Here is a 13,541-nt window from a genome sequence, read left to right as displayed (position 1 = left end):
TAAGTTCTATCACAAGATTAATTTGAATTAAGAATTTTAGTAATTCCTATTGAGAATGGATAAAAACCCCTGTCATGACTAAAGCCATGGACAACAAATAGGGCTTAACAATCTCTAACGTGAAGCCATGGATAAAAATAAACAGGCTGTTTTACTTAGAGTACATTAATCAGTTCAATGTACATGGGTTTAAAATTTTAATGAATCATTGGAACTTTTTTAAATGTTATAATCGGTGTAAAAGTACATTCATAAAATTGATATATTATTTTATATCAATTATGGATGAAAAGCTCGGACGATAAAAAGGTTTACATTTAAATGCGTGAAAATATGTGGAGATGTAAATCAAGCTATGTTGGCTCGGTACAACATGGCCTATGGGCCAAGCTGGGATGTGCTTCCCTCCTTTGGGACACTTTAGGAGGTTGGCCCAGCACAACCCATGGCTTGAGCCCATGTGGGCCCCGTGTCATGGGTCGAGCCTTGGGCCAAATTAAGCCATAAACAAAGCTAAGCTATGAGAAGTATATTTAAAAAAAAAATGAAAAAATAATAAAAAAATTTAAGTTAACAAAACCCAAGCTTGACATGGCCCGTACAGTCATGCCATAATTGGGCCATGCCGGATTTACACTTCCAAAAATATAGATTGAAAATATAATTTCACACAAGTCTATATCTTACCCATTTATGAAAAAGAGAAATGGATGAGCATCCATCATCCAACACCCTGATTTATATTTTCAATCCTATCCCTCCCTGATTTCATATTTTCAATCCTATCCCTTCTTAAAATGCTTGAATTATATGTATATATATATATATATATATATATTTGTACCATTTATAAAAATGATACTTTCCATTTTTACCTTTTATCATGTTTTTTTTATTTATTTTAAACCTTGGTTTTCACTTTTCGTTTTTACCCTTTATTATGTTTTTTATTTTTCCAATTTTATTTAATTAACAGTTAACACTTGTAATTGAATAATCTCTATATCTCATCATTTTCATTTATAAAAATGAGGATGGTGACAATGTTTCATCAAAAAGCCTAATTTTCATGTTCCATTTTTACCCATTAACATGTTTTTTATTTTAAAGTTTATTTTTTTGCTTTCCATTTTTACCCTTTGTTATGTTTTGTATTTTTTTAATTTTATTTAATTAACAGTTAACACTTGTAATTGGATAAAGCAAATAAAATAACAATAAGGCCACTATGGAACCTATTCCTCACCTTATCTGATCTTCTCCCAAAGCACCTACTTAACGAACTTCTTCATTGATTAGAGCCAACACGTGTCAAAAAAGCCTAATTTTCATTTTCCATTTTTACTCTTTATCATTTTCTATTTTAAAACTTGATTTTCAATTTCCATTTTTACCCTTTGTTATTTTTTTACTTTTTCAATTTTATTTAATTAACGGTTAACACTTGTAAATGGATAAAACAAATAAAATAACAATAAGACTACTGTGGAACCTATTCCTCACCTTATCTGATCTTCTCCCGAAGCACCTACTTAATGAACCTCTTCATTGATTAGAGCCAACACGTGTCAAGTATCAAACGGTTTTTCCAAACCACGAATTTGAATTGAAGGGAAGAATGGATTTTTTTCAACCTCTATTTTTTCATCAAGGAACAATCAGAAGTGCAAATGAATTTTTTTTTCTCCCTATTTTTTTTCAATTGTCTCTGTTAACGTAATAAGTTGTATTGGACCAGGAAATACTCTTAGGTTCATTATAGTGATTCATTTTAGGGATTGTAGGTAGGGCCATAGGGGTTTGGAATGCATTTTGTTGGCAAGAGATCTGGATTCTTCTATATAAATCGAATGGATATTCGATTTGAATATGAATATAAATGAATCAGGATTAACTTATATCCTAACGCTAGCCATTGGATATGCAAATAATGAACCCATCATTGACGAGTAGAACAATAGGAAGCAAAAGGCCAAATGTCATCATTCACACATGAAGCAAAGACATAAATCCTAAAACCCCAATTCTCTCCTTTAAACCCTTCTCTTCATATTGTATATCTTATCCACTCCCCCTACTTTATAGTAGGAAGGAGGAAGCAGAAATGGCATCTCTTTTATCCTACGCACCTTTATCCTCAAAATGAAGAAAACAATATAAACTATAGAAAAAACAAAGAAATACACAAAAAAATACAAAAATATAGAAAATCATAAAAATTTCTATACCACACTAAAAAATGAGAATGTTGTTTGTACCATTTATAAAAATGAGTATGGTGGCAATGTTTCGTAAAAAAGCATGATTTTCATTTTCCATTTTTACCCTTTATAGTATTCTAATTTTATTTAATTAATGGTTAACACTTGTAATTGGATAAAGCAAATAAAATAATAATAAAACCGCTATGGAACCTACCCCTCTCTCCTCTTAGGCCTTATCTGATCTTCTCCCCAATAGGGCTGCAATTAGATTGGATTCTAATTGGATGTAGCAAAATTTGCATCCAATTTGAATATTAAGAACCTACATTCAAATTTGATCTGAAATTTGATTGGATTTAAAGACTCAGATTCAAATTCGAATCCTAACAAACTCATATTGGATTCAGATTTAATCCAACTCAACTTTAGATTCTCTAAAATACCAGTAAAATAAAAAAGTTATTTATTTTTCAACTTTTATATATAATAAATTAATATAAATATAACATACTAAATTTATTATATATAAATTCATATATAATATAATATTTAAAATATATTTTTATAAATTTTAAATAATTATATAGAACTTATGTATTAAAATTAATAAATATTATGATATAATTATATTCAAATTTTAATCAAATCATATTGGTTCAAATCCAAATTCGATTTGATTATTAATCGGATGTAGATTGTAACATTTGAATTTGATCCGATTACATAAATACGTAATCTGAATCCAAGATAATCAGATTGGATGTCGAATTGGACCTCGGATTTTTGGGTATCATTGACAGACTTACTCCCATTAGGCCTATCTAACGAACCTCTTCATTGATTTGGACCAACATGTGTCAAGTATCGAATGGTTTGCCCAAAACCCATGAATTCAAATTGAAGGGAGGAATGGATTTTTTCAACATCTTTGTTTTCATCATCGAACAATCAATTAAATGATTAAATAAAGACTTTTTTGGTTTTCTCCCTATTTTTTCATTTATTTTTTCCCATTTCCCCTCTATTTTGATTTCTCCGTTAACATAATAAGTTGTATTGGATCGGGAAATGCTTTCAGGTTCATTATATTGATTTGTTTTAGGGCATTTTTTCTCGACGATCATTAGGTTAGTCCAATAACCTAACACCCTACCAACGTAATACTGTAGGGTTTTGGTACTTGGTAGGGTCGTAGGGGTTTGGAATGTGTTTTGTTGGTAGGAGACCTAAACTCTTCTACAAAAATCGGACGGATGTTCAATTCGAATCTAAATATAGATGAATCAAGATCAACCTATATCCAAACGCTAGCTGTTAGATATGAAAATAATGGTCCCACCATTAACGGGTAGAAGACATGAGGCAAAAGATCAAATATTATCATACACATATGAAGCGAATAAATAAATTCTAAAACCCTAGTTCTTTCCTTTAAATCCCTCTCTATATAGTGTATATCTTATCCATTCCCCCTACTTCATAACAGGAAGGAGGAAATAGAAACGGTGTCTCTTTATCCTATGCACCTTTCTCCTCAAAATAAAGAAAATAATATAAATTACAAAAAAAAAAGAAATACACAAAAGCATTTACAAAAGAAATAGAAAATCATAAAAATTTCTATACCATGTATATATATATATACACTAAAAAATGAGAATGTTGCAATTGGTTTGGTCGAAACACCTTGATTTTACTTTCCAACTTTACCCTCAACTTTCTATTTTTTTTCCATTATATATATTCACTACAAAATAATTATGAAAAACATATAATGAAGAAAACAATATAATATTATATGCTAAAAATTGAGAATGTTGCAATTAGTTTGGTCAAAGCACCCTGATTTTACTTTCCAACTTTACCCTCAACTTTCTATTTTTTCCATTATATATATTATCACTACAAAATAATTATGAAGAACACAAAATGAAGAAAACAAATATAAATTACAAAAAACAAAGAAATACATTGAAAATTTACAAAAGAAAAATGAAGAAAATCATAGAAACTTTTATATCATATTGAAAAGTGAGAATGATGCAATTGATTTGGTCAAAACACTCTAATTTTATTTTCCAACTTTACCCTCAATTTTATATTTTTCCCATTATATATATAATATGTTATTACAAAATAATTATGAAAAAACACATAAAATGAAAAAAAAATAATATAAATTATAAAAAACAAAGAAATATATAAAAATTTTTAAAAAATATCATAAAAAAAAAAATAACATAAATTACAAATCTATAACCCATAAATAACATGATATCAAATACCCCGTGCACGGACCATTCCAATAATTTATACAAAAAAAAATAGCAAATGCCAAGTTAACGGTGAAGTTTACGTAGATTCACATTTACATGGAAAACACACGCAGCGATTCCTAACAAAAATCAAAATCAGATACCACAACACAAGAAAGAGTGAGAGACCCCACCCACAAAGGAATTTGGTGACTGTTTTTATTGGTGTTCTCCGGATGGTCTTGGGTCGGTTGTGACAACTGATGGGATCTCTGGACCATCAACGTCTACTGATATCTACTGTCACGTGATATAAATTCAATTAGTACGATGATTCTTCTGCTTTGTCGCGTCATCACGCGACATAAGGTGGATGGATACAGTGGTGCGTTACAGATCAACGGTCTGCATCTCACTAGTGTAGGAGAGAGGATCACGATCTACCAACCTACTGACACTTGTCATGGCCCCCATTAACGGCAGAGAGAGAGATGTTGGTTTTATCCGATTGCTTCAAAATCTAAACACCAGGTCTCATTCTTTTCCTCGTTGGCTCGTTCTGTGTTGGGATGATTGCCATCAGTTTTCCTCTGACTCTCTGGAGTGTATGTTTCTTTTCTGTTCCTCGTTTTCTCTTTTTCATTTTAATTCATCTTTCAGTCAACAGAAGGTTTAATTATTAGTTTCTCATTCCATCCAAATTCGTTTTTCGGTATCTGTTTCGATCTACAATTTTGTTTTTTGAGGAATTGTTGGTCATTAAGCTGTAGGCGCTCTTTGGTTTCCATCATTCGACGATTTGCTTTCTGCATTTTGAATCAATCACGGTTTTCTCTATTTTGTTTCCAGTTTCGTCCTACTTTAACCTGTTCCTGAAATTATATCTTTTTTTCCTACATTATTCGGATTTCGTGTATTTGTTCTGAACAGATATCTTGTTTTCTTTGTGAAGTTTCTCGACGGTGGCTTGTGTCAGCCTTGTTGTTAGTTATGTGAAATTTCTTATTAGAATAGAAGAGAAAATCGAAACCTGCCTTTACCCTTCTTGGAAGGGCAAAACAACACGTGAATAACTGAATCTTGCGAAATATGAACTCAAGAAGGTTCGTCCTAATGTCTTTCCCTCTAATTTTAATTTTCTTGTCGTTGATTTGCTTGTTGATTAAATCTTTTATATGATTGACTTAAGATCTCTACTGGCATTTGTTAGATTTTTATGTTGTGATCAGTGAGATATGTTCTAGAGCTTAATTATTATTATTTTTTTTCTAATCCCTGTTTTATTTCGCTCTGCCATTTTCTTTGGCAGTTTTTAAGCTGCCTTTTCTTGTGAATGTCTGGAACTCCAAAGATTTCTTCAGACACCTAATTTCTTGGTCTTCTATTTTGTGATTAAATGGAAAACTAGATACTTGCTGTTGGTAATCTTTTTTTTACTGTTGTGGTGTATGTTTGTGTTACTTTCACTGTCATATGATTCCATCCAAAGAAAAATGTTAACTTTTGATTTAATTTCCTTTATCTCTTCTTAATCTTGTGGATTAATGGGCTTGTTTGACATGAGGTTGTCTCCTTTGGATTGTTATCATGTAAAGGATAAATCTCTGGAACATTACGATCTCCACCAATTAAAAGCCTCACTAAGTAACCATAGGCCAACTTACATTAAAAGAGAACTGAGGTTTTAAATAAAAGGCGGAGGTATGAGTTGAGGTGCTAGTATTTTTCCAAGCATGATGCTTAACCCATATAATATCTCATTCTTTCAACAAAGAAACTTGAATTAAAGTTAGAAAAAGTGTGGAATACAGAAAATAGTATATTGTTTAAGAAGGAATTGGTCATCCTAAAAAGGAGTAAAAGGTATTAGGAGCCGTGAAAGGGGAACAGCTAATTGAATTCATACAAATCTTTCAGGACCATCTGACTCTATTGTAACACAAAATTACCAAATAGGTTCTATAGCTCTAATATTTATATATAGAATAAGTATGACGAGGAGACCAGAGAAAGAGGATATCATATTGTTCTTAAGTATCACCTGAAATGCTTGAAGATACCATATGGTGATCATTTTTACTGAACCTGAACTACTTTTATCACTCTGTCTTGTCTTTATTTTAATAGCTTCAGAATGTTAAAAGCATCTACTAATATGTTCCTAGAATTGAGAAAATAATTGCACTTAGATCCATACAAGGAATCAAATGGTCACTGAAGCTTTGTTGTCTCTCATTCAAGGCCTTAGGATAATTAATGCTTAGATCTAAGGAAGATTGCTTGAAGAAGGGAATTTTACTAGTGCTATTGTTGGGGGCCTCCTCAAAAGGTAAAATCTCCTTGGAGATTGTGGAATAAAGAAAGGCTTGTTTGTGATTCAGCCAACAAAAGGACTAGAATCAAGCACAAGCAGCTGATGGGAGTTACTTATGAAGGAATTTATCAATCCAAGTCCATATATATTTCTAGGGTATCTGGGCTAGCCCTTTCTACCTTAGCCCCCATTACCCATCTCTTATATTTACAGCTAGAATGTAGATTCCCTAGAGGTAACCCTCGATAAACCTGATCCCTTTTTGTTCCCTGTTTTTCCAATGCATCTTCCTAACTGTTGGTTGATATTGGTGTCCAACTAAAATGACTTCTCAATTCTCTTTGCAGATGCAGATTCTCAATTGAGAGGAATTGCTTTTATTGGGGAAGTAATATGCTTTTGTTCAGGGTGAAGAAAGTAGGAAATACCTAAGCACAATGCTCCTACTATATTTGATAGATCAGCATTGGTTACAGAAAAGGGGCAAATTAGAAATTTGATGCATCTAGGAAAGTTCTTAAAGTAAGGGGGAGGGGGCAGTAGAAATTAATGTGAACATTTCAAGTGTTAGTATCATACCAAAGTGAAAATTATAAAACAGAAAGCCATCCACCAAATGTATGTGCTTATACCCTCAACAAAATATGTTGGCAAAGTGAAAATATAGACGTCCTTTGGAGGTGAGGTGGCTCATGGGATACCATACAATATGTATGTTCCCTAGGTATTAATGTTTAAATCTGTACTAACTAACGCCTATCTTATCAACAAACTGGCTTCTAGAGTTTTCAACTTCAAAATTCCTAATTGAACCTTGCATCCTTGTTGTCCTGTATTCAATCCTTTACCAAATTTGGATGTGTATGCTTTGCTATTGTTCTTGGTGTGGCTTGTAATGTTTAAATGTTGAACGGGAGGGAGAAAGATAGGTGTCTATTATTATCTGAGAAAATGGAAGAAGAAAGATGCTGTTGACCTTGTATATGGGTTGTAGTTCTGCCATGCTTGGTGTGCAGTGGTTAGTTCTTGTGAGTCTGTTAGCAGAAATGAAAGGGAAGAAGAAAGAAGAAGATATCAAAGAAATTATAGAAAAGATGGGTATTTATTGATTGATTAGGGTTAGGTTGCATATTTTGCCACTATACCCTTCACCATATATGTATTCGAGAGATGAAGGTAAGGGATATAATTACGCAATATAAACAAATACACTTTAATATTGCCAATTTGGATATTTATTAGATAGAATCAGGATATATTGGAATTTGGTTTTGTAAATTGATTGACACAAAATTATTATCTGAAATCGATCAATATTACATTTGAATTGTCCAAAATTAGACAGTCAGTGAGTCAGATGCTGTTAACACCTCTACTTCAGAAACATATGTTTCTGCTACAAGCAATATGGTTCCTAGTAAATCGGATTATCAATTCCTATTTTGTCATGCATTGTTAAAGATCTCACAAAAACTGGGAATAGGCCTAAGAGCTGACATTTTTAATATCCTTTCTCTTTCTTTCTGTGAATTTCTAAATAATATTTACCTGATTCTTTGTCTTATTTGATAAACTTATAATGTGTTAAAAAAGATATTCCTTGGTGTTTTCCCTTGTATGTCAATTTAAGAGGAAATTTTATTATATACTGGATCCTAGACAACAGTGTTACTTACTATGAGGTATCTCATTATGCAGAGAGTTCCGTAGCAATAGGTCTTCTCTCTTTGATGAAATTGAGGAGGGAGGTATTAGGGGTTCCTCATCCTACTCCCATGAAATCGATGAGCATGACAATGATAGGGCTCTTGATGGATTGCAAGACAGAGTCAGTCTATTGAAGAGAGTATGTTCCATTTTGGTAGATGGCTTTCTATTTTATAATTGCCTCTTTCCTGTTTGTGCTATAGATGCTCACTGTAAAAGTGTATGTTTTAGTGCCACAACTCACAAGGTGCAGGATTTGCAATCGTCATTAATATGCTGTAATGTTTTACAGAATGTAGAACTTCTAAGATAAGGGTATATTTGTGATTAACTTTAACTCTATGATGTTTTCCTTGAAAGTTTTTTTGTGCTATCTAAATGATCTTCTAACTCGCTTTTGGTCATGTTTGAGAAAATGTGTCCATCAATTTGTTTCTTGCAATAATTTTGATCTAAACATGTGGTGTATATGAGCACCAAAGAACTATGATATATCCTGTTTAAAGAGCAATAAGTTTGTATTACATACCTGACAACTATCTTCCTGAACCAAATCGTGATCCCTCTGTAACCTTATGGTTAACAGTTAACTGGAGACATACATGAGGAGGTTGAAAGTCATAACCGTGTATTGGACAAGATGGTATGTATGCTGCAATCATCAATCAATTTATTGTCCTTAAAATTGCAAGCATTTTTCTTCCTATTTTTCCCCCCTTAGGTCTTTTGTTTTTTACATGGATTCTATGCATAGGGAAATAAAATGGATGTATCAAGGGGACTCCTGTCTGGAACTGTGGATAGGTTCAAAATAGTAAGTCAACCAGATTGTACTCCACACTTTCTGTTGCATTTCTTTCTGAGATGTTTGTCTCATATAAGTACCAACCTACTTGTTACTGCTGCAGGTCTTTGAGACCAAATCGAGCCGAAGAATGTTCACACTTGTGGTGTCATTTGTTGTCATCTTCATAATCATATATTACCTGACTAGGTGACCAATATGTCTGTGAAGTTAAATAGGATGAACTGGAAATACTGTTCAACCCTTCTTACATCTAATATCCTCCTAGGGAGGAATGTGATACAAACAATACTAGTACCCCATACCCCTCATTATAAGATATTTTCACATATGAATCTACAGTAAATATGTATCAATGCATTTAAACCTCTATGGTTGGGTGGTCGATGAATTTTATTTCTCATTTCATAAAACATCATGTTCAACTCAAGCAACTTTGTACAGCTTTTCTCTACATTATAATATTTGTTTTGTTATACCTTGTTTGAACATTTGTTTTCAATTCATTTTCAACTCAGGAGTCAGGAGTCAAGAGTCAAGATGGGTTTCACCTTCCTTTATTTGCTTAATGATGGTATATGATTTAAATACTCCTAGCTGGAAGATGATCCGAACTCTAGTTGGGTGGCGAGTTGGATCGATCTATAGAATAGTAGATTAGAGAACTTGGGGTAGTTGACCTGGTGAGGTCGCTCCTATGCTTAAGTCAGTACTTTTACTATAAATGCGAACTTTATCTTGAGTGCTTAAATGCTAGTGAGTAAAATAATTTGCCTTGAAATTTCATATCCTTATATAATGGCGTAGTCGTGGGCCTTACGAAAGAGCTTCGGGATCTCCGGGTTGTGCAGATAAGGTTTGTTCCGATTTTTAAGGAGAGCAATATGTTGATAAGATTTATCTTTTTACCCCTGATTTAGGCGGAGCTAGGACGAGCTTCATCGTGATCTCGAGAAATTCGGGGTCCGTTGGGGAGGCCTTTGGAGCAGGTTATGTGGCGTTTTGGCTCATTAGTTCCGAACTGGCACTTCAATTCTTTAGTTCCGAACTGTAATGGGTATCGAGGTGTCTCTACGCCGAGGTGGTTTTTTAGGCCGTGGTGGCGGGATACTCGAGCTCTGAATGTTACGAAATGGGTTCGTTCGGCTGAGTTGTCATCCCTCGAGCATATCGCATCTACATGTCCTATTACTAGGTCGTGCCAAATCACCCTTCATCAATTGCTCATCACTCCTCGTGCCAGGGGTTCCAATCCAGCGCGGGGAGTTCACGACGAGTCCAGGTGGATTTGAAGTGAAGTCTAGACAATTTGGAGAGCAAACTATTGGTTGGACCTGTTCAACCATCTGGCTCAACCATGAAATGACTTAGGTCGCGTCTCGGGCAAGTGTAGACGTCACACTGTTTATAAACTCCACAGACGCCAAAGGGCACGCTTAACCGATTTTGTCTGCGAGTAGCGTACAATCGGTTTTCATGGGAGCCGTCAGATCGTACAAGTCTCAACCATTGATTGCCGAATGTGGACTATAAATAGAGCGCCGAAGGGTCCATTACCTTCGCTATAAATCGTGTAATTGAGCTCTCCTGAGATCGTGTCAAAATCCTTCAGCTCGCCATTCTTCCCTTTGTGTTCGAGGTCATTTGTCGTCTTCTTTGTGAGTTCGCCTTCCTTCATTGGTTGTTCCCCTTTCCTTTTCCTGTCCAATATGTCTAGTGCTAGCATGGATAGGTTACTTAGTGATTCTAGTGAGCCTGAGGGTCCCGATGTGCCGTCCTCGGCTCCCATCGATGAGTCCAGCTCTTCGCTAGAGTGCTCCTCTTTACACCTTTTAGGGGAAATGCCTTTACCTGACGTTGGTCCATCTCGGCCTAAGGAACCCGAACCTCAAGTAGAGCGACCGACCTCTAGAGAGGGGGTCCCATCTTCTTCTCGAGGTCGGGATCCGGACAATTTCAGTCCTTCCACGATGACCTCGGACAGATTGTTGTCCTTGGTAGCTTGTTACCATCTCCCTGACACCCTTGTCTTTTTTATCCCTTTGGGTCAATACCCCTGGGTTCACGGTCATCATGAGCTTGCGGTTTTTGAGGAGCAGCTCGTAGTTGGGTTACGCTTCCCGCTCCACCCTTTCATCATAGAAATCATTAAGTTTTTCAACATCACCATTGACTAGTTACACCCGAACTCCCTCTGAACCATTGTTGGCACGATCTCACTTTTCCACGAATATAACCGACCTCTTACCCTAGATATCTTTAGTTCGATTTGCTCCATCAAGAAGAACTCCTCTTGCCTACACGGGGACACCTGGTAGATATATTATTATCTCTCCTCGCCTTGGGTTCAAGGTTTTGTTCGATAACCCGAACAAAGTATTGGCCTAGAAGATGAGGTATTTCTTTGTTCGGAATCCTGAGGGATGGCCATTCCCGACTCACTAGCGAGTGGCCATTAAGGACCCCGGGGTGAGGCTGGATGCTGAGACTAGGGTGATCATTAATTCTTGGAGGGACCTCGGCCTTGAAATGAAAGATTTCCTAGCTAAGGAAAAGCTTGTACAAACTGGGCTGAGTCCTCCTGGTAGGCCTCCACCTCGGCACACATATCACCTTTCCTTTTTCCTTTTTGCACTTACTTTGTGGCTAACTCTTTTTCTTCTCTCTTGCAGAAGCTATGACGGGTGTTGACGTTGCTAACCTTCTGAGAAGTGCTAAGAAGGGAAAGAAGAGAAAGGCCTCGAAGAGGTCCCGTCGAGAGGAGGCCGGTTCCTCTGTTCCTACCCAACCCGAGGTTGTTGTGCCAGAGCCGATCTCGATCGAGCTTTCGTGAGAGGAGGTTCGCCCCCAGCCTCCAGTTGTCGACCTGGACAAGGACCAGGATGAGGGGGCCCCACCTTGCGAGCCAGAGGGTACTCCGATGCCCGAGCCTTAGCCCCCTTCAGCGAATGAGAGCATAATGGCTCCATGGCTCAGGTTTCTTAAGAGCAAGGATGTCGTGTTTCCTACGGAGGTCACAGAATGGGTTGACATGCCAATGAGTTAGATCGGGGGAAGAGCAGCAAGTTATTGTATGGTGGTGAGTAGCCTGCCCCTTTGTTTACTTTCTTATTCTTTTGTTAATGGTACTTACGCTTGCTTTCTATTTGCTAGTGAACTCCACTATCCACTCACTCGTCTACCAGTCTGAGATCTGCTTGAAGCGAGTCCGGAAGGCCGAAGAAAATGCTTGGAAGCTTTACCATGAGCTAGATTTAGCTCGGGGTGAGGTTCTTTGAGCCAAGAAGGGAGCTTGGAGCCAAGAGGAGTTGATCCTTGTGCTGACGAAGGAGAAGAAGCAGCTCAAAGGGGAGAAGGAGGCTCTCCTCCGGGAGAACGAGAACTTCGAGGTGGTGATCAAGGAGCGCATCGAGATCTTCAACACCGCCTTCCAGGAGGCGCGGGTTCAAGAGAGAGATCGCGCCGTCGAGGAGTCCCCTGAGTTTCACAAACTTCAGGTCAAGTATGGCTCTAGCTCGTACCAGTTGGGCTTCAAGCTTTGCAAGTGTCTAATATGGCAGAAGTTTCCCGAGCTCGACTTCAGGTCTATTTCCATGTTCACCGTCACTCTTGAGATGGCGAAGGAGGCTGATGAAGAACCCGACTCCTCCGAAGGGGAAAGTGATGAAATTCTCGAGGCGAGGCCGTCGGGGGAGGCAGGCTGAGACAACATGGAGGAGGACCACATGGAAACTGACCTACCTGCGGGAGGGGATTCTGGCAGATCTGATACTTAGATGTGTCTCTTTTCTTAGACCCCCTATATACAATGTATATCCTGGGCCTCCAATCTCAGTTGTAGTTGATTTTTTTTTTTTACTTTTGTTAATAAAACACAATACTTCGAAAAGTTTCATTTGTGTGAATACAGCAAAATCATTTTTGAGTAAAATTTTTCTAAGTGTTGGTTACCCTGAAGTGCCAACCTAACGAGCTGGACTCCAAGTAGGAATAACCTCGTATCGTTGAACGCTGAGGTTGTCAAACACTATAGGGTATATACCCGACCTGTCTATGCACGGTCTACTCACTTGCTCAAGTGTTGGTTATCTCTTAGCGCCGAGCTACCGAGCTAGACTCTAGGTGGGATTAACCTTACGTTGTTGTACGCCGAGGTGGATAGACACCGTAGGGTTTGCACCCGAGCTGGCTATGCCTCATAGGCGACTAGGACATGTCTGCCTATGCCGAAGAGGCGACTAGGAGTTGTCTACTTA

At 36.7% G+C, this 13,541-nt stretch overlaps 1 protein-coding gene and 1 long non-coding RNA gene across 2 annotated transcripts; both read left to right on the top strand.

The window, feature by feature from the left end:
- The first annotated feature begins 4,655 nt into the window (after positions 1-4,655).
- LOC148864929 (bet1-like SNARE 1-1) lies at positions 4,656-9,774 on the top strand. Its single transcript, XM_088975193.1, has 6 exons — positions 4,656-5,064; positions 5,412-5,562; positions 8,472-8,619; positions 9,067-9,123; positions 9,235-9,294; positions 9,389-9,774. The coding sequence occupies exons 2-6, from the start codon at positions 5,549-5,551 to the stop codon at positions 9,476-9,478; spliced, it is 369 nt and encodes a 122-aa protein (XP_088831319.1). The 5' UTR covers positions 4,656-5,064; positions 5,412-5,548; the 3' UTR covers positions 9,479-9,774.
- A 2,183-nt stretch (positions 9,775-11,957) lies between these two features.
- LOC148864928 (uncharacterized) lies at positions 11,958-13,200 on the top strand. The gene is made up of 2 exons (XR_016109206.1): positions 11,958-12,364; positions 12,439-13,200. It is a non-coding gene; the product is annotated as an uncharacterized LOC148864928 (long non-coding RNA).
- Positions 13,201-13,541: the final 341 nt, after the last annotated feature.

This window comes from Nelumbo lutea, chromosome 3, assembly GCF_056320005.1.
Source record: "Nelumbo lutea isolate HS-2025 chromosome 3, American lotus-T2T, whole genome shotgun sequence".
Lineage (NCBI taxonomy): Eukaryota > Viridiplantae > Streptophyta > Magnoliopsida > Proteales > Nelumbonaceae > Nelumbo > Nelumbo lutea.
This window is presented reverse-complemented; position numbering and strand designations above follow the sequence as displayed.